This window comes from Melitaea cinxia, chromosome 20, assembly GCF_905220565.1.
Source record: "Melitaea cinxia chromosome 20, ilMelCinx1.1, whole genome shotgun sequence".
Classification (NCBI taxonomy): domain Eukaryota; kingdom Metazoa; phylum Arthropoda; class Insecta; order Lepidoptera; family Nymphalidae; genus Melitaea; species Melitaea cinxia.
The window spans coordinates 11,693,845-11,719,711 of NC_059413.1; the positions used below are offsets into that span (position 1 = coordinate 11,693,845).

Here is a 25,867-nt window from a genome sequence, read left to right on the forward strand (position 1 = left end):
TTCTCTCTTACACACATCGTATTTCAGGTATGTCTAAAACTATGTAACGAGAGAATTTATTGTACAATATCACGATAAAAAGAACGTAAATAAAATACATACACGTGGAAAAGTGTCATTAATAAGTTTGAATAGTTTTATTAAATAATCCTCAAAACTCAACGGCCCCAAGTATTATCAATATCTTCAGTCGGGGGTTTAGAAAAAACAAAAACACAAAGATACGTGAACCCCGATATACATTTTTGTCATGAGGTAGGACGCAGCAGAAAAGCTCAAAATATTGAACAGCCCGACTGGGGTAGTAAAGAGATCACAGCTAAATAATACTGTATTTAAGTAGTATTGTGTTCTTGTTGGTAAGTAAGGTGACCAGAGCTCCTGGGGAGGATTGGGGATAGGGTCGGCAACGCGCTTACGATGCTTCTGGTGTTGCAGGCGTCTATAAGCTACGGTAATCGCTTACCATCAGGTGAGCCGTACGCTTGTTTGCCGACGTAGTTACGAGTATATAAAAAAAGAGCTTGGATCAACCCCCTTAGCAACGCCAACCTCAAAGGTTAATATTATTTTCAGACAAATATTCTTTTATATTTAAAAGAATATTTGTCTTTAGATAGAATATTTGTTTTTTCTAAATCAATAGAAAAAAATAATAATAAGCATTTTTTATATTTTTCTGTTGTTTTCAGAACATTACTTGCCAATAGCCACAAAAATAAATCATATATAACTATGTATACTATGTGACCTTATTTTGGTACACTTTGTAAAAAATTTTTACACTAAAATTTTAAATTTAATAAAAATAAAAAAATCACATCGTTAACAAAACTTTAATTAAAAAATAGAATTAAAAAAAAATAATTGTTTCAAAATCACCACTACTGACACTCAGCCTCGTGCAACAAAATGGCGCGTCTCACGTAACGGAAGTGGTAGAAACTTAAAACGACGACGAATGAAAAGAAGTAGGCCACTGTAACAATGTAAAATATTATGTTTGTTATGTCGCTATTAAACTTTTTTTTTTCTGTAACATCCTACTGCTGGGTTTAGGTCTCTTTTTCCATGTAGAAGAAGTAAGTATCCGATCTTGCTCCACTGCGGATATATTCCCTACTATGAGTAACCATCGCTGTCAGATGATAACAACCGGGACCGACAGCTTAACGGTTTAAAGGCCGGCACGGTGGAAAGGCCTACATTGACACAGACCCAGAATTTCATCACTTCAGCCTATCACAGTCCACAGCTGTTCCTACATTATTTATTTATTTATTATGGCGCGAACTCATATGTTTTGCCCATAGTCACCGTGCCGGGCAGGCGGCTCGTAAGTAAAAAAAAATATTTGTACAAATAATATCACTAAAAATAAAAATAACATACGTGCACCGAGAAACGTGAAAAGTCCACTAACGCACGCCAAATTGGCCATTCGGTGTTGGTCATCTTTTATTTTTGGAGCTGAGAAAAAAAGAGAATGTACATCTATGAGAATGTAAATGAATCACAAAATAATTATGATGCTTGTCAAACGAAATGTGGGGACGTCGTCCGGTCCGCTGGACCGACGATCTGCGTAAGATTGCCAGCAGAAGGTTCGTGAAGATCGCGGAGAACCGGAACCATCTTTGAGCAACAGTGGTCTGCGATAGGCTGAAGTTAAGTGAATATATCGCTAAGTGCAAAACTCGAAATTAACCAAACAAATTCAAAACATTTTTTAAAGTTTTTCTAATACTTCGTAAAAGGTTCTAAGATTCTTACGGAATGAAAAATAAAGAAAATTGTTCAGAACATTAAATAAGTTAAGAAACGTAACGATCGCTTCGTTTCAGCCTGTAATAAATGTAGTAATCTTTCTCCATGTAGGAGAAGGGTCAGATCTTAATCCACCACTCTGCTCTAGTGCGGGTTGGCTGATATATTCCTTACTATGAGTAACGATCGCTATCAGACACACATGATAACAACCGGGACTGATGAACCGGGCTTAACGTGCTCTCCGAGGCACGGTGGGGAGACCCACAAGGACTGCACAAACACCCAGACCACGGCAAACACCTGTATGCCTAATACAAATTCCAGATGAACGTAACTAATATTTTAAGCAAGCAAACTCGACGAACTTCGCACCTCCCTTTTATCATGCATAAAGGAAAAGTTAATTTTTGCCAAGTAATCTCGACAATCTATAAATCGACTGATAATTACACACTACGCTATAAAATTCGTATCAAAGAGAACGATACTTAACTTTTAAACATCTATATGAGGTTAGTAAAATATTTTATTTGTCAGTAAGTTGGGGTTGAAATACTATAATAGGCTACAAAAATTGACAATAACGACCAGTATGATGTCGCAGATGTGAACATAATAGTAGAATATGAAGCAGATCTTACCATCTTGAAAACGTACGCAAGCTCGGCCTATCTTTGCAAAAGATAATGATGTAATTCCCATCCATACGATTGTTGCTACAAGTAGATAAACCTGGAAGTAAATTTAATGAAAATCATTTCGCCATTGTCATATTGGTCTTGTTGATTAAGTAACTCATTGTAGGCAATCATCAGATATCTAGTTCATTTTAACTGTAAGTACCTATTGATTAATTGTTTCAGCTTGTATTAGCCCACTGCTGCCTCATTTCCTATATAGGAGGTGGTTCCGAGTCTTATCTTCTACTGCGGTTTGGCGGATATATTCTCCATTATAAGTAACGATCCCTATCAGATGTCTATAATAACAACCGGGACTTTAGTTTCTCCCTCCGGAGTTGAACGTGGTCCGGAAACCGGAATCGGAAATAAATATTAGTTCAAATACAAATATCCATTCCGAGCGGGAATCGAACCCGCAACCGCCATTGTCGAGGCGTCTACACGGCACACAGACGCACGTCAATACTGTGTTAGGCAATGAAGGAGAGCATATACGTGATGTAGTAAAAAAACTACTTTTTTTTATTTTAGACCTTTTGGTTTATTTTTTTTTTCATATTACGAGGTCAGCAAACAAGCATACGGCTCACGGGATGGTAAGAAAAATAAGATGGTAAAAAAAAAAGGATATGTGATATATGTATGCTCTTTCAGCGGCAGTGAGAGTATGTACTCAGTTATAATGAAACAGGTACTCAAGCGCGCAAAATATTAACAGTATATGCGCCCTACGTGGTTATGGTAACGGTAAAATATTAATTGGATTTAGCCGGATTGTGTGGTAGGTGTGCCGTACAAAGGAATATATATTTTTTTGCTAACCTAAGCTATTAAGTCAAGATCAAGCGTCTGTATAATTTAATAATCTGACCCCGTCTAATTTTTCTGATAATCGATTGTTTTACTAGCTACAACACTACAAGTATGATTGGAGTAGCTACCTACTTTATTAGGCGCAAATCCACCGTTAGAATAATATAATGGAAGTACCCATTTCACTATCATGTGTATCAAAAAAATCAAGTATAGATTAAAAAACGCAAAAAAAAAAATTACGACGCACCCTCTCAAAATAATAATAGCTAATATTATATATAAGTAAGGAAATAAGGTTTAATACATTAGAGGGAGTCCTTGTATTATGCCTGTTAAACTTCATCATCATAAGTACTAAAAAACTAATCTAGACATCTATACATCTGGACATAAAGAAACATTTTTGACCTCCTGAAATTTTACCGTTACTGAACGAAGTCATGAGATCTATCTAGACGGGTCGTGTTCAGCATTATAAAGACAATTAAAAATATCAAATTTAGAACTAACCCGTGACCATGGTTGCTGTAAAGTATCCGAAACGCCGGTCATTTAAAAAACATAGTAAACCGCGATAAAATCCGAAAAATTTAATTCATTATGATTTGCAGCGTTTTATTATAGCCATGTTTTTTTTTTTTTAATATGTAAGCGAATATATTTTATTTATTTTACAAAGGTGTTTAATTACGGTGAGGCATATCTTTAAAAATATTTTGAACCACATAAGATATTTGTATTTACTCTCCACAAGGGTATGAAAAGGGATGGTTTAATCCCATTATTGGATATTAAAGAAATTTATGGAAGGATTATAGGAAGGTATTTCACTTTGACAGTGTAATTTAATAAGAATTTCTTAACAATCACGTCGCATCGTAAATATTTCTAGATGAGAAATTATTTTATGCTAAATTTGTATTTTATTGAAGAATATAATATAAATAATTGCCATAGTGTTTTAGGAATGTTATATTTATAGCTACGTTGTAATTATAGCTGATTTATATAATAAACAATTTAAAAAAATAAAAACATTTTTGCTTTCCAAGTATTACTACAGAAAATCTTTATATTTTAAATATTCTGATGTGTAACCCTTAATAGTAAATCTTTTATAGTAAATGTTTCATTTGTAGAATAGTAGAATACGCCATTTTACTACTATATTAAACGCCTATATCTTTATTAGTAGACTTTTTTTCTATAAAACTATTTGAAAAATGTAATATGAATTATGATTTGAGAAACACAAGAATTTTGAGGATTCTGTATAATTCTAAAACCAGAAGTGACTTATAATCGTACAAAGCCCCAAGTATAAATCAATGCCTTATAAAAACTTTGCGTATCAAAGAAGACTCAGATTGTCAATTTCATGAAAGATTTAGTACCTACAAGAAATGACACTTCGAATTTGAATTTAACTTCTCACACTCTTCTTAAGTAAATTACAATAACGCGGACCTCGTCAATATCATTTATATAATACTAGCTTTTACCCACGGCTCCGCTCGCATTTATTTATTTTTAATAAAAAGTAGCCTATGTTATTTCTAATATCTCCAAGAATATGCGTAAAAAAGTTAAGTAAGCGGTTAAGTAGTTTTCGCGTGAAAGCGTAACAAACAAACATACATTCACATTTATAATATTAATATTAAGGATTAGGGATTACTTTGAATAACATTTTCGTAATCGAGCACAGCACTGAATCTACTGAATATAGTATTTTGGCAGTCGTTCGCGTCGTACTAATATGAAATACCAACAGACGAGCTATCCGAGTTCTGTTTGATTTAAGCGTTAACGATATTACGTATCAGTGCATTCAATTTGTTTATTACATTTTGAAACTGCGCCAATTTATTATGTGACAGTATCGAATCAAATATTTACTATTTACTTGAATATACAATTATACATAAATAGAATGAATAAACTTCATTGGACTGTAATTTGATTGAAACTGATGGCTACCCTTATTCCCAAAAATACAGAATACCCACTTTGACTTGCCTGTACATTTTAGAAATAGGTATGCAAATTTGTTCGTAAATATAAACACTTTTATACAAAACGTGAAGAAATACAGAATAAATACTCATTACGAAGTAGACATAAACTAATAAATATAAATACCATCCTAAAAGTAAACTGTGTAAGCACATTTAACCAATCAATAAAAATTTATAATAAACTTCCTAAAGGTTGGATTGAAGAAGAGAGTGATAACTTATTAATAAACAAACTAAAGAAGTTACTAGTCACTAAATGTTACTATAACATAAATGAATACTTTAATGATAAACTATAAGACCAAATATATATATGTTGATGACAATATATAGATATTACTAAAATGTGTATTGGACGAGAACAGATAGTTTATATTACAATATATATTACTAAAAGCGTTTCCTCTTTTCTACCCAATTATTTCGTGCCCCAGCGGGGTCCATAATAATGCTCTGTATATTTGAAAATAAGTACACTGTAGATTATGGTTCTGAAATAAATAAATAAATAAATAAATAAATAAATAAATAAATAAATAAATAAATAAATACTAGCAATATCCGTTCGAATAATTTGCTCTAAACAATTTTAATAATTAATTAATTTACAAAAAAAAGTCAATGATGAATTTTTTAGGTGTGGATGCCGGTAGGGCAACCAATAAAATGATATATAAGTTATGTGTGTTGTGAAGTTTTATTTTTTCTAAAAAGGGCGGCAAACATTTTAACCTTAGCGTATATATGATTATCTGTAACTGTATGTTATTTATTTAATATTGTTTGGAAGCGATGTATGCCACTAAACAAAGAATTTTTTCTTTGTATTTTAACATTAATCAGTGATAATACTCACCAGCATCGCTCGACAGTTCTCAGTGAGTGCGACAATTATCAACAGCACACCAGCGCCAGTGACACCGCTCAGCACAGCACCAGTCGCCATACTCATAACTTTATACACAGAAAATAATAATAATAATTAATAACAATTAAATCTCGGTTCTGCCATATGTAGAAGAAGGATTGGAGCTTAATACGTCACGCTGATCCTCTGCGGGTTGGCGGATATATTCCCTACTATGAGTAACGATCGCTATCATGTATTTATGATAATGACCGGGACCGGCAGATTAACGTGCTCTCCGCGGTACGGCACCTATAAGAATATAAATCCAAACCGGAAAGAAATATTTGTACCAAAACAAACATCCATTCCGAGCGCGAACCGAGGTTGTTATACATTATTAAATATATTTTACAAAGGCTGTGGTAATTTGAGTATTCGATGAGTGTTAACCCTTACTTATGCTTGAAAACAATCTAACACTTTGCTTTCCTAAGTGCAGCTTTAAAATCATATTTTACGTGATCGCTTCTGTATTAAATCTGTACACTACGTGAATTCATTGAAATTTATTTTCAATCATCTACTTGGTAATACATAAATCAACTGTAGTAAGTAATACCATAGACGCCTAAGATCATAGTTTTCGTTTCAATTTGGGTGTTTTGTTCTTGTGAGTCTCCCCATCGTATATTAAAGAGCACTAAAACCTTCAGTCCCTTTTCTTGTCATAAACATTTAATAAATAGTTGCTAATACCGATATTTTAATGTAGATTTATCGGATATACAATCAGTGTATTGTATTGACGAGGCTCAAGCGACAGTGATTGAAAAGGGAAGATAGATGGCGCTGTGGCGTAAAGACTCTAAAGATGGCGTTCGGAAATTAGTTTATATATATTTTTTTCTTATTAGAAATAATCAATGATAATACATATATAGAGATTGTTCTTTCGATCAATCTTTTGTCGAGTAGGACGTTTTTAATCTAAGTCGGAAGTGATGACATATCTAAATCAAAACCTTTTTATTAAAGTTGGCTTCCAAAGTACTTTAGAATCATTATTTCAAATTCATATTAATTACTTAAATCAATTTGGCTAGGCGTAGATTAAGAACCGTATTTGGAAGTTAGATAGGTTAGGGTTCTTTTTTTGTAACCTAATTATGTCGATAAACAGTCTAATCTGGTAGTTAGATTAGGGTTATTTTTTTTTTGTAACGAAATTATGCCGATAAACGGTCAAATTTTGAGCTTAGATAATTCGACGCCTCTTAATCTAAAGCCTTACCATCAATTATATTTAAAGTGAAGCTACCGGATCGATTCGGAAAGAAGATTCATCAGAGAAGAATCGACAATTATCAGCATTTAATCATTCATAACAACTAAAATAGACCAATAAGATTTATCTATTACTTACACTGAGTGTTAGGAGTTTGATACATTTCGTCATACTGTTTGCCGTGTGTCAAAACAAGCGTTAGTAGAACAGATCCTACTAAGACTTGAGCGAACGCTATTAGTAACACTCCCGGAAAAAGATTGCAGACACCGCAGCAGCTTTCGAAATGACATCCTGCTTTATGGACGGAGAAGTGGACTGGTATGTTAGAAGATCTGCTTCCACTGCGAGGTCTCTTTTCACTGGATTTAGTGAATTCTTCTGTTGTACTACGAACCATATTTGATGATTGAGACCTTTGAAAGTTTAATTTGACATTAATCTTTGGCTTGATTGATTTTATAATGACGCATGTTTTAGAATATGTTTGGCCAGTCTCAAATTGACATTGTAAGTTACTAATACAATATTTATTTTTATTTATGAACGATTGTGTCTAAATTGTTACATTTATTAAGGATGATGTGGTAATGTACTAAAAAATTAACGACACATAAATGCGATTGAAATATTTTTAGGAAATTTTTTAGAATCAAAAACTTGGAACCATGAATTTTCTATGGATATTGTAAAAAAAAAAAAAATGTATAAAAGATGATAGATATAAGAAGTATTACGTTTGTGAAAGTTTTGAATACGGGTGTGGGCGAGGCATACTACATTAGCAGTTGCAAAATTATTTCTTAGATTTTAGGATCGAAATAAATTTTGTAGATATTAATTCTGTATAAAATTAATTTAATGCAATTTGTAGCCAGTCCAGTAATAAACTGCCACTGCCCTCTAGTGGATAATATAGTTCATTACGTTATAGTAGATCCGGCCGTGTAATATCATTTGACCGATAGTTCGAACCGAAGTAGTTTCTAATAACACCATCTTTCAGAACTCTATTGGGTTATGATAGATGGCGTTACGACACCAATATACGACATCAATATATCAAAAATAGTCTAAAAAATACAGGCGAACTGAGGACCTCCTGCTTTTTTGGAAGTCGATTAAAAAAATAATAACTGATGTAATTTAAACAAATATATTTAATAATATTAATATACTTATCGACATTAGCTTATTTATTTATTGTAAATTATATGACTGTATTTGAACAAATATTGGATCAAATTATTTATTAACTACATATAATTATACGAGAAATCTTTTTTTTTTCACTTTAAATCCGATGGTATTTAATAATAAATGAGATTATTACCAAGTCACTGATTGAGTAACATAAGAGATAAAACAATATTTACTTGAACGGGAAAAAATTAACATTCGTGAATTTGTTGGTTAAGGAAAACAAAAATTGTTATTTTAATACCAGAAACAATAAATGTAAAGTCTATTTTTTTGGAACTGTCTTATTTAGTAAGCAAACCCCTGTCAATACGTAATTTACGTTTTTTCCGCATTTACACTCACTTTCACAACACATTAGCTTACAGAAATTTGTAAAACACCGTTTACTATTTTTTTCACTAAAAAGAAATATCATATTAAACAACAAAACTAATTAAAATACGAATTTCGAGAGTACAGATAATTAATATTTTTGAATATGGCATTTCAATATATTTTTTTATAAGGTAAATAGGGATGTGGTCATAATATTTTTAGAGGTGAATGATATGATAATTATAAAACCTATGTTTTAAATTTTCACGAATTATAATTTGTATTCACATTTGTATAACATTGTATAAAACAATGTTACTGTAAAGCGATTTGTTAATAGGTTTTATATATTGTTTTTTTTTGTTTTTTTTTTATACTAGCTGTGCCCGCGGCTTTGCCCGCGTTGATATCAGTGTGTCACAAAGTTTTCCCGGCAAACTTCCAGTGAAACTCTCATCAAAATCGTCATTGGTGAAACCGCATGAAAATCCGTTTAGTAGATTTTGAGGGAATCGATCACATACATTTTTGGGGACTTTGTTTTATAATACACTAACTGTTGCCCGCGACTACGTCCGCGTGGTTATGAAGATATGTATTGCTATTAAGATGCTTAATGCAATTTTTTTTTGTTTCAGTCACTTGAAATGCTTATATCACACTGAGAAACTTTTTAAAAGGCACAATTTAGTATAATTTAATAGTTATCTTTATAAAACCTCTCTATATACCACATTTTTAGATTTATTTTCAAGATGCAGTATAAATAACCGATCAGGCGAACTTATAGCTGCTGTATATGTTTCATACAAACTATCAACCCCAATCAAAGCCCCTTAGCGGTGGAATATCGCAAAATCCGTTCTTAGCGGACGTCTACTAACTATAATCTAATTTCAAATATAATCTTTGTCCATCCTGGATGGATGGACCATCCAGCGGTTTTTGAGTTCTTGTGATGAGTGAGTCAGTGACCTTGCTTTTTTATATATATAGATTACGATGCATTATTTGGACCCCTCCTCACCATCTATAGAGCATACATTTTAAATTTCAAGTCTCTTACTTCAAAACATAGGACTTTGATACAAACTTCCAACCCCCGTTTTATCCCTTTAAGGGTCGAATTTCGTAAAATTAGCTCTTAGCGAATGTCTACGTCCTATAAGGATAGGTTCCTTGTCAAATTTCAAGTTTGTAGGTGTTATAGTTTCTGAGATTTCGTGATGAGTGAGTCAACCTACCATCCCCCGTTTTAACCCCAAAAGGGAGTTGATTTCTAAAGATACTTTATTTGGACACCTTCTCACTATCCACTGAGCATACATTTCAAATTTCAAATCTCTTACTTCAAAAACATAGGACTTTCATATAAACTTGCAACCCCCGTTTTACCCCCTTAGGAGTCGAGTTTCGTAAAATACATTCTTAGCGGATGTCTACGTCCTATAAAGAGTCTACCTGCCAAATTTTAAGTTTGTAGGTGTTATAGTTTCGGAGATTTCGTGATTAGTGACCTTTCGCTTTTATATATGTATACTAGCTGACCCCGCAAACGTTGTTTTGCCATATATTTTATTAACCCCCTTAATCCCCCCCTTTTAACTTAGTGGTATGAAAAATAGATGTTGTTCGATTCTCAGACCTACCCAATATGCACACAAAATTTCATGAGAATCGGTCAAGCCGTTTCGGAGGAGTTTAACTACAAACAAAAAGATAAGTCAATTGTCAATAAATAAATAAAATAATAATTATACAGTTTTTTTTGTTTGTGACAGTCACAATGTGTTTATTGCTCGCTATGTAACAACTTAAATGTAATTTTTTTTTATTTTCATTGGACTTTTTTCGTTTTAATTTTTCAATATCATAAAATAACTGAGAGTACGGAATGGATAAATAGTTATATAGGTTAGTATAAATAAATGATTGTTGTGTTTCTGTGGTGAGTAAGGTGACCAGGGCTCCTGGAGGAGATTCGGGGTAAGGTCGGCAACACGCTTGCAATGCTTCTGGTAATCGCTTACCATCAGGTGAGCCGTACTCTTGTTTGGCGACCTAGTTGTATAAAAAATATTATAAATATTTATCACGACTTATTTTTATCATAGCAGTTTGGATAATTTTTTTTTATATTATCTCATCTGTTATGCTACGAAAAGAGATAGATTTTTTTTTGATTTTGGAATATTTTTATTTTATTAATCGTTGTAGCGTAATATTTTATAGATTCCTTTCGTCAATGAATTGGCTCTCAAATATCATATCATATATTATATGAATACACTTAGGTTAAGATGTTTGCCTTCCTATTTGGGAAAAATCTCACAATTACTCCACATAAATTGTATATCGCACTGTGAGGGTTTATGGGTTAAACTTGAACTGCTAAATACCAATGGTCAAACTGATTATCTGTACATTTGCGCCGTTTATATTCGCCCCCCCCCCCCCCCAGTACAGAAACATATCTTGGAACACTTCATTTTAAATACAAACAATCGTTCTTGGGGATTTTAACTTGGGTGGTCTGTGTTGGAACTAGACGACTGGCCCTGCACTGACTCCGATAACAACGAATAATTTGTTGAATAACATGATTACTGATTTAATGTCATTAAATGCTCTTACACAGTATAATTGTTGTAAAAATAATAAAAATCGCGTTTTAGACCTAGTAATTAGCTCTCTGGTTATCTCTCAATTGAGCGAAAGCAAGGACCCTCTTTCCGGGATAGAACCATTACACCCTCCTATTGAGTTTTCCGTTAAAATTAACTAAAAACGTTAAAAGCTCGAATCTTGTATTGGGGCTAGGTTCCGCTTCTACAAAGCTGACTATGACAAAATTACAAGTGCCCTGAATAATATTCTTGGGAGAAGAAATTGTCGAGTTATGATTGCTGTTCTGAGAATTATCATTGCTAAACATGTGCCCAAATCCAAAACACGGTTTAGTAAATATCGGCTATGGTTTTCTGCAGCACTGATAAAAGTCATCAATGAAAAATTTAAATATCGTAAAAATGGCAACCCTCGTGATTTAATTACTTTTAGGTTGCTCGGGGAGCGTTGCGCGAAGCTTCATAATCTAAACTATAAATTGTATTTGAAGAGCCTGGAAACAACTTTGTCTTCAAACCCTAAACTTTTTTGGAGCTTTATCAAGCGCAAAAAGGGTAAGTCAATTTCCTATCCTGCCACGATGTACTTAGATGGCGAAGTGGCTTCTTCCGGACCTGGACAGATATAATATCATGAATAACGGTTCGTTATTAAACAGGTTTGTTATTTTTGTTGGCGTCCTGTCGTGTTGGCGCATTGGTGTGTTGGTGCATTGGCGTGTTGGCGTATTAGTGTGTTGGCGTATTTGCGTGTTGGCGTGTTGGCGTATTGGCACATTGGCGTGTTGGCGTGTTGGCATGTTGGCGTGTTGGACTGTTGGCGTGTTGGCGTGTTAGCGTGTTGGCGTGTTGGCGTATTGGCACATTGGCCTGTTGACGCATTGGCGTATTGGCGTGTTGACCTGTTGGCGTGTTGGCGTGTTGGCGTATTGGCACATTGGCGTATTGGCATGTTGGCGTGTTGGCGTATTGGCACATTGGCACATTGGCGTGTTGGCGTGTTGGCGTGTTGGCATGTTGGTGTATTGGCGTATTGGCACATTGGCGTGTTGGCGTGTTGGCGTGTTGGAGCATTGGCGTATTGGCGTGTTGGCATTGGCGTGTTGGCGTGTTGGCGTGTTGGCGGGTTGGCGCATTGGCGTGTTGGCGTATTGGCACATTGGCGTGTTGGCGTATTGGCGTGTTGGCATGTTGGCGTGTTGGACTGTTGGCGTGTTGGCGTGTTGGCGTGTTGGCGTATTGGCACATTGGCCTGTTGGCGCATTGGCGTATTGGCGTGTTGACCTGTTGGCGTGTTGGCGTATTGGCGTGTTGGCGTATTGGCACATGGCGCGTTGGCGTGTTGGCGTGTTGGCGCATTGGCGTATTGGCGTGTTGGCGTTTTGGCGTGTTGGCGTGTTGGCTCATTGGCGTGTTGGCGTGTTGGCGTGTTGGCGTATTGGCGTGTTGGCGTGTTGGCGTGATGGCGTGTTGGCGTGTTGGTGTGTTGGCGTATTTGCGTGTGGCGTGTTGGCGTGTTGGCGTTTTGGCGTGTTGGCGTATTGGCACATTGGCGTGTTGGCGTATTGGCGCATTGGCGCATTGGCGTATTGGCGTGTTGGCGTGTTGGCGTGTTGGCGTGTTGGCGTGTTGGCGTATTGGCGTGTTGGCGTATTGGCGTGTTGGCGTAATGGTGTATTAGCGTTAGCTAATGTAATAAGGAGTAACTTAGGCTACTTATAATTCAGATTTTATTTTTATTTTACAACTCTGCGTACTTAACAATAACTTTTTTGTAAAAGTCCTCGCGGACGAAGTCGTAGGCACAGCTAGTTAATACATATAATATGAGTTGGTTTTTCTTTACACCATGTTTGGCGTGTTGGCACATTGGCATGTTGGCGTGTTGGCATGTTGGCGTGTTGGCATGTTGGCGTGTTGGACTGTTGGCGTGTTGGCGTGTTGGCGTATTGGCGTGGTGGCGTATTGGCGTATTGGCGTGGTGGCGTATTGGCGTATTGGCGTGGTGGTGTATTGGCGTATTGGCGTGTTGGTGTGATGGCGTGTTGGCGTGTTGCCGCATTGGCGTGTTGGCGTATTGGCGTATTGGCATGTTGGCGTATTGGCGTATTGGCGTGGTGGCGTGTTGGCGTATTGGCGTGGTGGCGTGTTGGCGTATTGGCGTGGTGGCGTATTGGCGTGGTGGTGTATTGGCGTATTGGCGTGTTGGCGTGATGGCGTGTTGGCGTGTTGCCGCATTGGCGTGTTGGCGTATTGGCGTATTGGCATGTTGGCGTATTGGCGTATTGGCGTGGTGGCGTGTTGGCGTATTGGCGTGGTGGCGTGTTGGCGTATTGGCGTATTGGCGTGTTGGCGTATTGGCGTGATGGCGTGTTGGCGTGTTGGTGTGTTGGCGTATTTGCGTGTGGCGTGTTGGCGTGTTGGCGTATTGGCACATTGGCGTGTTGGCGTATTGGCGCATTGGCGCATTGGCGTATTGGCGTGTTGGCGTGTTGGCGTGTTGGCGTGTTGGCGTGTTGGCGTATTGGCGTGTTGGCGTAATGGTGTATTAGCGTTAGCTAATGTAATAAGGAGTAACTTAGGCTACTTATAATTCAGATTTTATTTTTATTTTACAACTCTGCGTACTTAACAATAACTTTTTTGTAAAAGTCCTCGCGGACGAAGTCGTAGGCACAGCTAGTTAATACATATAATATGAGTTGGTTTTTCTTTACACCATGTTTGGCGTGTTGGCACATTGGCATGTTGGCGTGTTGGCATGTTGGCGTGTTGGCATGTTGGCGTGTTGGACTGTTGGCGTGTTGGCGTGTTGGCGTATTGGCGTGGTGGCGTATTGGCGTATTGGCGTGGTGGCGTATTGGCGTATTGGCGTGGTGGTGTATTGGCGTATTGGCGTGTTGGCGTGATGGCGTGTTGGCGTGTTGCCGCATTGGCGTGTTGGCGTATTGGCGTATTGGCATGTTGGCGTATTGGCGTATTGGCGTGGTGGCGTGTTGGCGTATTGGCGTGGTGGCGTGTTGGCGTATTGGCGTGGTGGCGTATTGGCGAATTGGCGTGGTGGTGTATTGGCGTATTGGCGTGTTGGCGTGATGGCGTGTTGGCGTGTTGCCGCATTGGCGTGTTGGCGTATTGGCGTATTGGCATGTTGGCGTATTGGCGTATTGGCGTGGTGGCGTGTTGGCGTATTGGCGTGGTGGCGTGTTGGCGTATTGGCGTATTGGCGTGTTGGCGTATTGGCGTGTTGGCGTGTTGCCGCATTGGCGTGTTGGCGTATTGGCGTATTGGCATGTTGGCGTATTGGCGTATTGGCGTGGTGGCGTGTTGGCGTGTTGGCGTATTGGCGTGGTGGCGTGTTGGCGTATTGGCGTGGTGGCGTATTGGCGTATTGGCGTGGTGGTGTATTGGCGTATTGGCGTGTTGGCGTGATGGCGTGTTGGCGTGTTGCCGCATTGGCGTGTTGGCGTATTGGCGTATTGGCATGTTGGCGTATTGGCGTATTGGCGTGGTGGCGTGTTGGCGTATTGGCGTGGTGGCGTGTTGGCGTGTTGGCGTGTTGGCGTGTTGGCGTGTTGGCGTGTTGGCGTATTGGCGTATTGGCATGTTGGCGTGTTGGCGTGTTGGCGTGTTGGCGTGTTGGCGTGTTGGCGTGTTGGCGTGTTGGCGTATTGGCGTGTTGGCGTGTTGGCGTGTTGGCGTGTTGGCGTGTTGGCGTATTGGCACATTAGCGTGTTGGCATGTTGGCGCATTGGCGTATTGGCGTGTTGACGTGTTGGCGTGTTGGGGTTTTGGCATGTTGGGGTGTTGGAGTGTTGGGGTGTTAATATAATTTACCAATTAATAGCATATACAATAACAATACATATGTTAATATAATTTAGCAATTAATAGCATAGCATAATGCAATTTAGCTTTTGAAGTGCTTCTTTTATTTCATTCAATGTATATAAGAAGATACGAAATTGGAATTAATAATTTTATGTCGCTTTGGTAAGTTAGTCATAGCTGTTGTGAGCCTCATTGTAGGGCAGCAATGCGCTGGCGCTGCTCTTTCTCGTCATTGCGGACGTCCATAAGCCAATGTGCTTGCTTACCATCAAGTGGGTTGTACGATTGTGAAAAAAATAAGAGTACGAGGCTGAAAAACATTACAACTGGAAATCGGAGTCACAGTATTAAATAAAAAGATCTAAATTCGAACCCTATGTATTTTTCATAAGTTGGTTTAGGAACAGATCGTGAAGGCTTTATTGATAATGGCATTTTCTGTAAAGGGAATTAATTCGTAAGCTTTTGTATTCCTACATATTATCTCAACGTGGAAATTGGAATTGTCTTTAAAGAAATGTAGAGAAAAGTCAACATGGTGTAAAGAAAAACCAACTCATATTATATGTATTAACGAGCTGTGCCTACGATTTCGTCCGCGAGGACTTTTACAAAAAAGTTATTGTTAAGTACGCAGAGTTGTAAAATAAAAATAAAATCTGAATTATAAGTAGCCTAAGTTACTCCTTATTACATTAGCTAACTGCCAGTCAAAGTCCCGTCAAAATCGGTCCAGCCGTTTCAGAGATTAGCCAGAACAAACAGACAAAAAGACGGACCAAAATATTTTCCAGAAATAAGTGACAGTTCAGAAAAATAAGCCCCCGAACCTTTCTGTGTTTGTTTTGTCAAACAATTAAAAACGATCTCATTAATCAAACAATCAAATTACGTAACACGAACCACATCAAATCTATAAACCAAATACATTTTCATACGTGCGAAACGGGATATAAAGTTAGATTAGGCATATACAGCGGTGTGGTAAAATTTAAAACCGAAGTAATCCCTTATTCGAAACTCAAATAGGGTAAAAGTAAACAGCACTACGCCTAAAATCACAGTGAAATTTCAATCTCGGTCGTGCGTCCGACAGTTCGAGACTGATTGCGGATTACAGCAGCAATCGATTCAGTTGAAAACGTGGCGGAAATTTTGCTGCACTGCATTGGTTTGATTATTGATAGTAAACAGGATGTTCAAGATTTTTCGATATATGTGAAGAAGACGTAAGTGATAATGTTAAGCATGAATATAGAACGGTAATAATGAAAACTCATTAAGATATGTTAATTTTGAAATTGTATTTTTCGACTAAGTAAAATTAAGTCATTTATTTTATCTATCCATAGTTTTTCATTTTAATATGCGGGCAGAATCGATGCACACAAAGGATTTGTGTTATATCATGAATAAAAAAAAAACTGAATCGATGAATATAAACAATCAATATATATTTTTGAATATCATATCAAAAATCTAGCGGGTACATCGTCCCATAGCTTAATTGGCTAGAGCGCCAACACGGGCGGTCGGAGACGCAGGTTCGATCCCCGCTGGAACGGTCAATTTTTGATATGATATTCAAAAATGTTTAGAATTCCTAATGTGTGGGTAGCACAAAAAGAAAATCGTACATATCAATCAATATATATTATTATTGTTTAATGAAGTTAATTAATAAACAAAAACTAATCAGCTCTGAGCGTGTGGAGAAAGAAACCCCCGATAACGATTGGTACCCATCGTAGAAAAATGATCCTCAAGCCGGCATAGGAAGAATGTAGTGAAATTACCTCTAACACTTCTCTCAAATGGATAAGAGGCTTCTGTCCAAGAATGGAATGCTTACAAGCTGTTTAATATTACTATAAATGTTAGTTTGGATCGCTTAGTATAAAATAAACGCGGTAAATTAAAAAAAAAAATGAGATAGCTTGTGTGTTGAAGGGCTATAAAACAATTCTACAATCCACCCATCTTTCAAACTTAAAGTAAAGGAACACAGTATAAACGAAATTAAATTTTCAATTTTGTTGACACACGTACGTAATGTTCGTAATTGAAACGTCGACGGAGATTCTAGATTTCTTATACAAAGGCGTTGTTATTCTTATTTATATCTAGCAATGGTTAACCAGATCATTAGCTAGCTAGCAGTTGTTCAAATATTTCACTTTTATCTGCGTACAATTTCGTAAGCTAATATTGGTTTATTTCTTTAATATTTCGGACTTATACTTAATTTTATTTCATTCATTATTGATAAATTTAACCACAATATATACCCAATATAATATTGTAATACACGTGTATTTAATGTAATAAAACGAAAAGTATGATATAAAAAATTATATTACTATTTTTTTATCCTACTAGGGTGGCAAACGCGTCAACATGTTAGTCCGTCGCATGGTAAGCGGATACCGTAGCCTATGACGCATACACATTACACCAGATGTTATAAGGCGCGTTGCCTATCTCCGACCCTGTTTCGGAGGGAGCGCTGGACACCCACCACAGGAACAAAACACTACTTGAGAACAATATTATTTAACTACGATGTTGCCTTGGAACCGCAACTGTCTTGAAGACGTCAGTAGAGGCAGAACACGTTGCTCGAAGTAGTTTGTCTTCAAGCAGATACCAAACAGCACGAGTAACTCCTCCTATTGGCGACTTAATTCCTTTGTAAGATCCCTAGACATTATTCTGTACAAATTTAAGAGTACATCGACCGAGATCGGTTTTGGTGTAACTTGTTTTTTTTTTTTGGTTACCCTAACTTTGGTTTTGTCCAAATTCACACTAACTTCGACTTATCGGGAGGATTCATTAAGGTAACGTCTACGCAATGACATCATGAGTGAAAATAAGGTGAGGAATGTATTAACCGTCGATATTACGTTCTCTCCCATTCTCTATAAGATATATTCTCTATATTCTCCTCTATAAGAAGAGCTAGAATCCCAAAATTCTTATTTACGGGGCAGTAATAATTTCAAAGACAAAAGTAATAATTAGTATAAAGCGTTTTTCACATCACCTAGTTAAGAAATAAAGTTTTGTAAACACAAATATTTGCTTTAAACGGGAATACAACCATGTCTCGAATGAAATTTTCACATACCAAAAGGATTATGCAAGCTAATTGATGATAATGAGCCATTAGAATATTGTTAAAATCATTATTATAAATTACGTTGAAATTTCAATACGTTGAATACGAATATTAAATTTCACAATATTTGCTTTCATAATCATAATATAATATAGTAAATGGCCTTAGTGTCAAAATATAACATACAAATTGAGTTGTGTGAAAGGTAATATGGTTATCGATATTGGCAGATTTCGAATATTGGTATTTCATATTAATAACGACGAACATAATCCTACATTGTTCTGATTTAATATTATATTCACGAGGCAGCGTAGTGAATTAAGCTCCAATCCTTCTCTTACATGAAGAAAGAAGCCTACGGCCAGCAGTGGGTTGTTACAGTCTGAAGCGTAATATTATATTGTAACGTTAGAAATAATAATTTAATAAAGTGTAGTAGAGCAGAGGACAAAGATGCAGGTGCAGCAAGGTGAGACGAAGACACGGAGACAACGGTACGACGATACGATAAGGATGCGACGACACGACGAACGGACAGGAAGAAGGCAAATATATATATATAGAGTAATAATAATAATATATAGAGTCTCTTTGCATAGAATAATATTTATTCTAGTGAGGTGAATACAAAGTCGTATTGTAACTTGAGTCGTATTGAGACTGTCTGAGAACAATCGGTGAATAGGCACAGCAAGGAAACCCAATGAAGAGCGTGTTCAAACTATAGAGACTAGTGTACCACCCGAAGTGCATACACAATTAACCTTTCCTCGATGGCAATTGGAAGCCGGGAAGGTATATTTATTCTCTCGTATAATATTAATAGCTTCTATAACTGAGGACAGCGCAATCTAGTGACGAATGCGTTACTTAATAATGCCATATTTTATTTTATAAAGTTTGCTACAATAGTCCTATTTTTTAGACTAATTATAACTAATTACAACAATCAATAATAATATAGGTAATCTTATATATACAATTCTCGTATCACAATTTTAGTTAACTTACTCCTCCGAAACGGCTGGACTCATTTTTATTAAATTTTGCGTGCATACCGGATAGGTCTGAGAATCGGCCAACATCTTTTTTTATACCCCTAAGTTATAGGGGGGGGAGGGGGATTAAGGGAATTAATAACATAATATATGGCAAAACGACGTTTGCGGGGTCAGCTAGTAATATTTTAAAATTATTAGTTTTCAAATAAAAACACTGCGTAACATTAAATTGTTCGTTTGCTTGACAGACATTTGCAGGGTTTTATTTTTAAAAATATAATTAGTAAACTGATGACGCTAATTAGTCATATTTAAGGGTTTGTTTTGGGTCAAGCTTTATTTTTTTTAAACGCAGGCTAAGGGTTGAGTTGGGTTAACAGTTTTTGTTCTTAAAATGTCCGTGTTTTCGCTAAATTAAATAATTAAAGAAATAGTCACTCCTGCGAAATACTTGTCCCATTATATGAAATAAAGTCCTAATGTAAGTCTTTTTAATAAATACGAAAATTTTTATATGGAAAAACCTATAAACCACAGACCCAATCGACACCTTAGAGGCCAACATTGTTCATGTTGCAATATTGTAAAGTGGTCTAAAACTAGGCGCACAGAATGCGCTTCGCCAAGAACAGCCCCGGTAGTCACCGCCGCCCATAATCATTTTTAAGACTAGATTATTCAAAAATTACTTCTGGGTGGTCACTTGACGCAACTGTTTTTTTTTTGCAAAGGTATTGTAATAAACATGCAAATATATTTTTACAATATTTTGTCTTATCATAACTTCAGAACAATTAAAGAGAAAGACTACAACTTTTCATACTATATTAAGAAGAAATGAATCACATTATTTCTGTTATTAATTAAGCATATTTGATTAAGGTAACAATATATATGTATAACACAATGGTGATGGGTAAATAAAAATCAGGGCCTCTAACAGCTTTTTATTATACACCACTTTTTGTAGTTATAAATCATCACAGTCGATCAATAAAAATATAACTTATGCAAATACAATATTGTAACCAATTATTTTAAATAACTGACTAAATTTAATATCATAACAACATGCTAATCATCAATAGTCCTTTATCAAAACATAATTATTTTGTTGATACTTACAAATATCAGTCTTAGTATATTAGTGTAAAGTAGATTAAAAATTCAACAGTGAGCTCCTACTTTTTTTTCTTCAAAGAAACTTTTGATTCTTCGCTAGCTATAAATTCATTAATCTCGACATCGTTATTAAATGTAACTACGCCTTCGGCTTTGATACGTTCAGATCGTGAAACATATTTTTTGGTCACATCAATAAATTTACTAACTTCAACTTCTGACATTATATTCTGATAATCCGAATATACTTTCTCTGCGGCAGAACAAACATTTGGTGGAAAAATAGTTACCTTAGTACCGTGGAATTGTTTTTTCTTAAAAATATACTCGATGAATTCTTGAAAAGTTGGATACTTCTCGGAATCTTTCACGCAATTGATAAATAAATTGTAAAGTGATAAAATTCTATCAAATTCAAAATAATCAATTGTTTCGAAGGTTATTTTTATTTTGTTTTCATCGTCGTCGTTATTGATGACAACTTTCTTAGTAACATTAACTACTTCACTGTAAAATGACCTATTTTGGTCAATGGTGAAATAAGGTCTAAATGTTTTTTCACATATATTTATCGGGTTTTGACAATTATTACATTCACCGAAAACGTCTGTAAAATGCAGTAAGTGTACATATTCATTCAAATGAACTTTTTCTTCAATCACATCGTCGGAAAGCAGACTTTTATGATCAAATTTAAGATAATTAAGTTTATTCAAATAAATTGGATTTTCAATCTCACAACTTAGAAAGCAGTTTATTTTTTTGAATATTATTTCCAATAAGTAGTAAACTTTCTCTTCGTGTTTTGGAATTTTTTTTAAAGTCGAGATATTTCTAATTAAATCGATACGTTTTTCAATAACGCTTGAATCTAAATCATAGTGGAAATATTGCAATATTTCTATCATAGAATGAGCTACGCTGTAATACATTCGCAAGCGTTCCTGCATGAAGTTTATAGGATCATTTTTGAAAATGTATGAAGATAATTCAACGCAGTACCACAACGCAGTTAGCAGTGATGTTTTTTCAGGAGGATCTAGCGGTAATGATGACAGACCAATTTTACATATTGTCGTTCTGATACGTCGCATGACATATTTCTTAAATCTTTCCACAACATTACTATCCATCCATTCTTTTCTCTCAGAATTTTTCCACAGCACGAAATAAAATAATCCAATATTATAATTCACTTTTTTGGATTCAAAATACGTTGCCGATAAAATGTAGTCGTTATACTTGTCAAATTCATCTGAATCTACAAGTACTAGGCCACCATGAAATGGTCTTCGTGTACGCGGCTCTGTCTTTACTGTATTCTCCAACAATTGTTTGTAAACATTCAATGTGTAAAAGTAGCCGATCGATTCACTGACATCTTTGTCGTTCAACAAAAACAGCGGACAATCCATTGTTGATTTGAATTTATTGAAACTGGCAGACGAAACTTCATCGTCGTCGTTTGATTTATGAAAAATAATTTTGTCCAGCAAATTTAATTCAGTTAGAATTATAACAGGTATTCCTTTATCATCATCGAGAATAATATCCGGAAATTGAATTTCTTGTTCAGTTGCAAAATTAACGTCGGCAATAGGCTCCTCCTCAACAGTATTATTAAATGTCGTGTTGAACTTCAATGCGTCGAACGAATAAGATCTTTGGTCACTGATAATGTAATTGATTAAAGTGTTAATTGATTTCTCAATTTCAACTTTCATATCTTGGACACCAAGATTCAGATTTTGATACCAAGTTGTGTTAATGAATTCACGGAGGAATTCTTCCCTGTCCTTTGTTTCCAGGTTAACTTTCTTATTTTGCAGTTTCGATGACAATTCCGCAAAAAGCCTGTTTCTCAGCTTCTTCAATTTATCTATTTCTTGTAAGGCACGAGCATCATGTTTTGGTGTTTTTATGAACTTTAATTTAATGTAAGATTTTAAATTGTCTTTTTCACATAAATAGTTATCAAGCAAAATTTTATTATAGTCAAAATCTTCAGATATGTCGATGTTATCAAAAAGTTCATAGTTTCGGTATACGATACAACGGCTTTTGAAAAAAGATGCAGCCACTGAAAGGTCGATTGAATGCACGTGCGAATTGAATGCATGGAAAACAACAGTTTCATAATGCATATCTGTATTAAGTTCGAAACATCTGTCTGCACTGTTGTAATCGATCAACCCGTCTGTAATAATATATAGCAATTTTATTCTGTTATTTTCGCCACATGTATCAAGATTATTTTTTATCCAATAGATAATCGATTCTGGTGAGGTACCCATATTTCCGCAACACATTTTTTTATATGTTGAAACAGTTTCATTTTCATTAACTTCGTAACAGCAGTCTCCCCAGTGTAAGTAAATTATTTTGGATTCCGTTAGAGGCTTCCCCTCAACTACTGATTCTTGTTCTATTTTTTCTACGTCGCTTTTGAACTGTTCATAACTGTTCATGCCATTGCTATGATAATAGCTGTCTCCACCTGTCGAGCCAGAAAAATCTTTTGCATAAATATAGTAGTTAACCATTTTTCCTCTAACGAATAGAAATCGATGTCCACTAGAATAGATCTACGTTGATAATGATGGTGTGTCGTAAGTTCGTAATATGAATGCAGAAAACGACCTGTAACATAAATAAACATTTCAATACAGTTCTTAGTCTAAAGTATACGAATCATACATAACTAGAATCGTTATTAAATTCATTATCTATACATATAAATACCATTTTATTATATGTATAGACATATAATAAAATGGTAGGAAAGTCAAAACTGTACATTGAATGTTTTTTTAAAAGAATACTTGGGGTGTGATCTGCAATCGATACCGAAGCCAAAAATATAGTTCTTAGAATTTTTGTCTGTTTGTCTGCATGTATGTCCGGGATAAACTCAAAAAGTACCGCATAGATTTACTTCAAATTTGACACGAACATTATTAAGAAGTCGGGTCAACATATATAAATAAATAAATAATAAATAAATATTTACACAATACACACACGGTCGTCTGTTCCTAAAGTAAGCAACTTAATGCTTGTGTTATAGGTAACAGCCGACTGGTATATAGCTACATATTTTTTTTTCGATAAACATACTTATAAATAATACATATATAAATATATAAATAAATATTTATATTACACCCAGACTCGGGGTGGGAATCGAACCCACAACCCTCGGAGCAGAAAGCAGGGTCACTACAAACTGCGCCAACGGGCTAGTCGATATAGTATATGCTACATATTATCACGCTATCACCTACGAGGAACGAGCAGTAAACCTTTATTACTTCAACGCATTCTGTAACAACGCGTAATCTAACGATGCATATTTGAATGTTGTTGTTATTATGTTAATAATAACCATGCTATAAGCTAGCTTCACACTATAAATAAAGAAATTCTGTAGTATATTTAGTATCAGCATTGCACCCGTGCGAAGCCGGGGGGGTCGCTAGTTATTAAATAATTGTTAAAAAAAACTTTTTTGATTAAAGAAATATTACTAAAAATTTGGAATCTACACAAGATGTTTCGACATTTTTTATACCGAATGCGATACTAATTGAAAATAATACATGCCATACATAGTTTTATTATTTTTAACCGACTTCAAAAAAGGAGGAGGTTCTCAATTCGACTGTATTTTTTTATGTATGTTAGTTACTTCAGAACTTTTGACTGGGTGGAGCGATTTCGACAAATTTTTTATTTTTGACTTTTAATCGATAGGTAGTGTGTGTCATTTGGTCCCATTTAAATTTATTTGAGATCTAACAACTACTTTTCGAGTCATATCTAATTATGCGTTTTTACTTGACGCTTTTTTCGTTGACCTAGGTTGTATTTACCGCATAATTTTCTACTGAATGTACCGATTTTGATAATTCTTTTTTTTTTGGAAAGAAGATATTCCTTGTTTGATACCATGATAAGGAAACCAGGATCTGATGATGGAATGTCACAGAAATCGAGGGAAACTCTCGAAAATCCGCAATAACTTTTTACTGGATGCACCGATTTTGAGGATTTTTAATTTAATCGAAAGCTGATGTTTATCTTGTGGTTAAATATAAATCTTATCGAGATTTGATAACAACTTTTTGAATAATCTTTGATAACGCGTATTTACTTCACTATATTTTCATCTTCCTACGTTGTATTACTTGTCGATGTAATTGAAGTCGGTTTTTTTCGTTTGCGAGCAAATACAATTATTGATATTAAAACAATGATTACAATGTTTATGAAAGGAATAAATCTTATACAATAACAATATTGAAAATATCACTCACCGAATATAATAAAATCCTTCCGATATTAGAGTATTTTAAAAGCTTTTATTTTTGCAATAATTCGCAATATTGAACGAACAACGTAGCGTGTTAACCGCCGAAGCGATCGAACGACACTATTAGCACTACGAATTCTGACTCACCACAACAGCAACATGATAAATGTTTGTTTACAATGATGCAATTATTTTTTCTTTTATAATCAAGTGTTAATTGTTTCGTTTATTAATTTAATTACGTCAATAATATTGAAAAAAAAATTATATTTAGTACTAGTTGCATACATATCCTAATATCCTATATCGTAATAATATTATAACCTTGAATAGCTACGCGTGCGGTTATTGATCGATTGACGATCCAGGGACAGGATTCCTGTCAACTGTCTACCGATCTGTGACGTGAAGTTTATTAAACTGATATCTGATTTTTTTTTTTTAATAATTGCACAATTTCTAATGTTTTTTCTGTAACCATATCCTGTCACATGTGCTTTTACAAAGCATTAAAAAAAATTACAAAATAATAAGCTGATATTTTTTTTTTATTCTGAACTTAGTAACACATTTAGGGGTTAATTTTTATTTATATAAATTGTAAGTATAACAAAAAATAATTATATCAAACGTTTAATTTGTCCTAAACTAAATACGCTTACTGCTTAAATATATTCGTTTTTATTTATCGACATATAAGCAAAATATATAATTTTTTAAATCAGATAAAATCAAAGTAATTTTACCGTGCCTGTTATTATAGAATACAAAAAGAGATTTTTTTTAATATAGCAGATAACGTGATCACTGTGAACTTGACTTTTTTAATTTTTGCGACTCGTTAAACGATGACGCATATTTACATTTGTACTCCGCTCTTGCAAACTATTGCGTAATTTTTTGAACTATAATT

General features: G+C 35.2%; 1 protein-coding gene and 1 long non-coding RNA gene across 2 annotated transcripts; both read right to left on the bottom strand.

The window, feature by feature from the left end:
• Positions 1 to 825: 825 nt before the first annotated feature.
• On the bottom strand, positions 826 to 7,822 carry LOC123663774. The gene is made up of 5 exons (XM_045598440.1): positions 7,561 to 7,822; positions 6,144 to 6,241; positions 2,412 to 2,502; positions 1,393 to 1,470; positions 826 to 979 (listed from the first exon to the last, which is right to left on the bottom strand). Exons 1-5 carry the CDS (start codon positions 7,820 to 7,822, stop codon positions 885 to 887), a joined length of 624 nt encoding a protein of 207 aa, XP_045454396.1. The 3' UTR covers positions 826 to 884.
• A 14,951-nt stretch (positions 7,823 to 22,773) lies between these two features.
• Positions 22,774 to 25,079, bottom strand: LOC123663407. Its single transcript, XR_006744652.1, has 2 exons — positions 24,959 to 25,079; positions 22,774 to 23,282 (listed from the first exon to the last, which is right to left on the bottom strand). It is a non-coding gene; the product is annotated as an uncharacterized LOC123663407 (long non-coding RNA).
• Positions 25,080 to 25,867: the final 788 nt, after the last annotated feature.

Bases quoted from the DNA above. Each gene is read 5' to 3' on its own strand.
- LOC123663774 (XM_045598440.1), bottom strand. From the start codon at position 7,822: ATGGTTCGTAGTACAACAGAAGAATTCACTAAATCCAGTGAAAAGAGA. The intron at 6,242-7,560 runs GTAAGTAATAGA...CTGTGTATAAAG, and splicing joins TCAAACTCCTAACACTCAGT to TTATGAGTATGGCGACTGGT. The intron at 980-1,392 runs GTATGTTATTTT...ACATTGTTACAG, and splicing joins TTTCACGTTTCTCGGTGCAC to TGGCCTACTTCTTTTCATTC.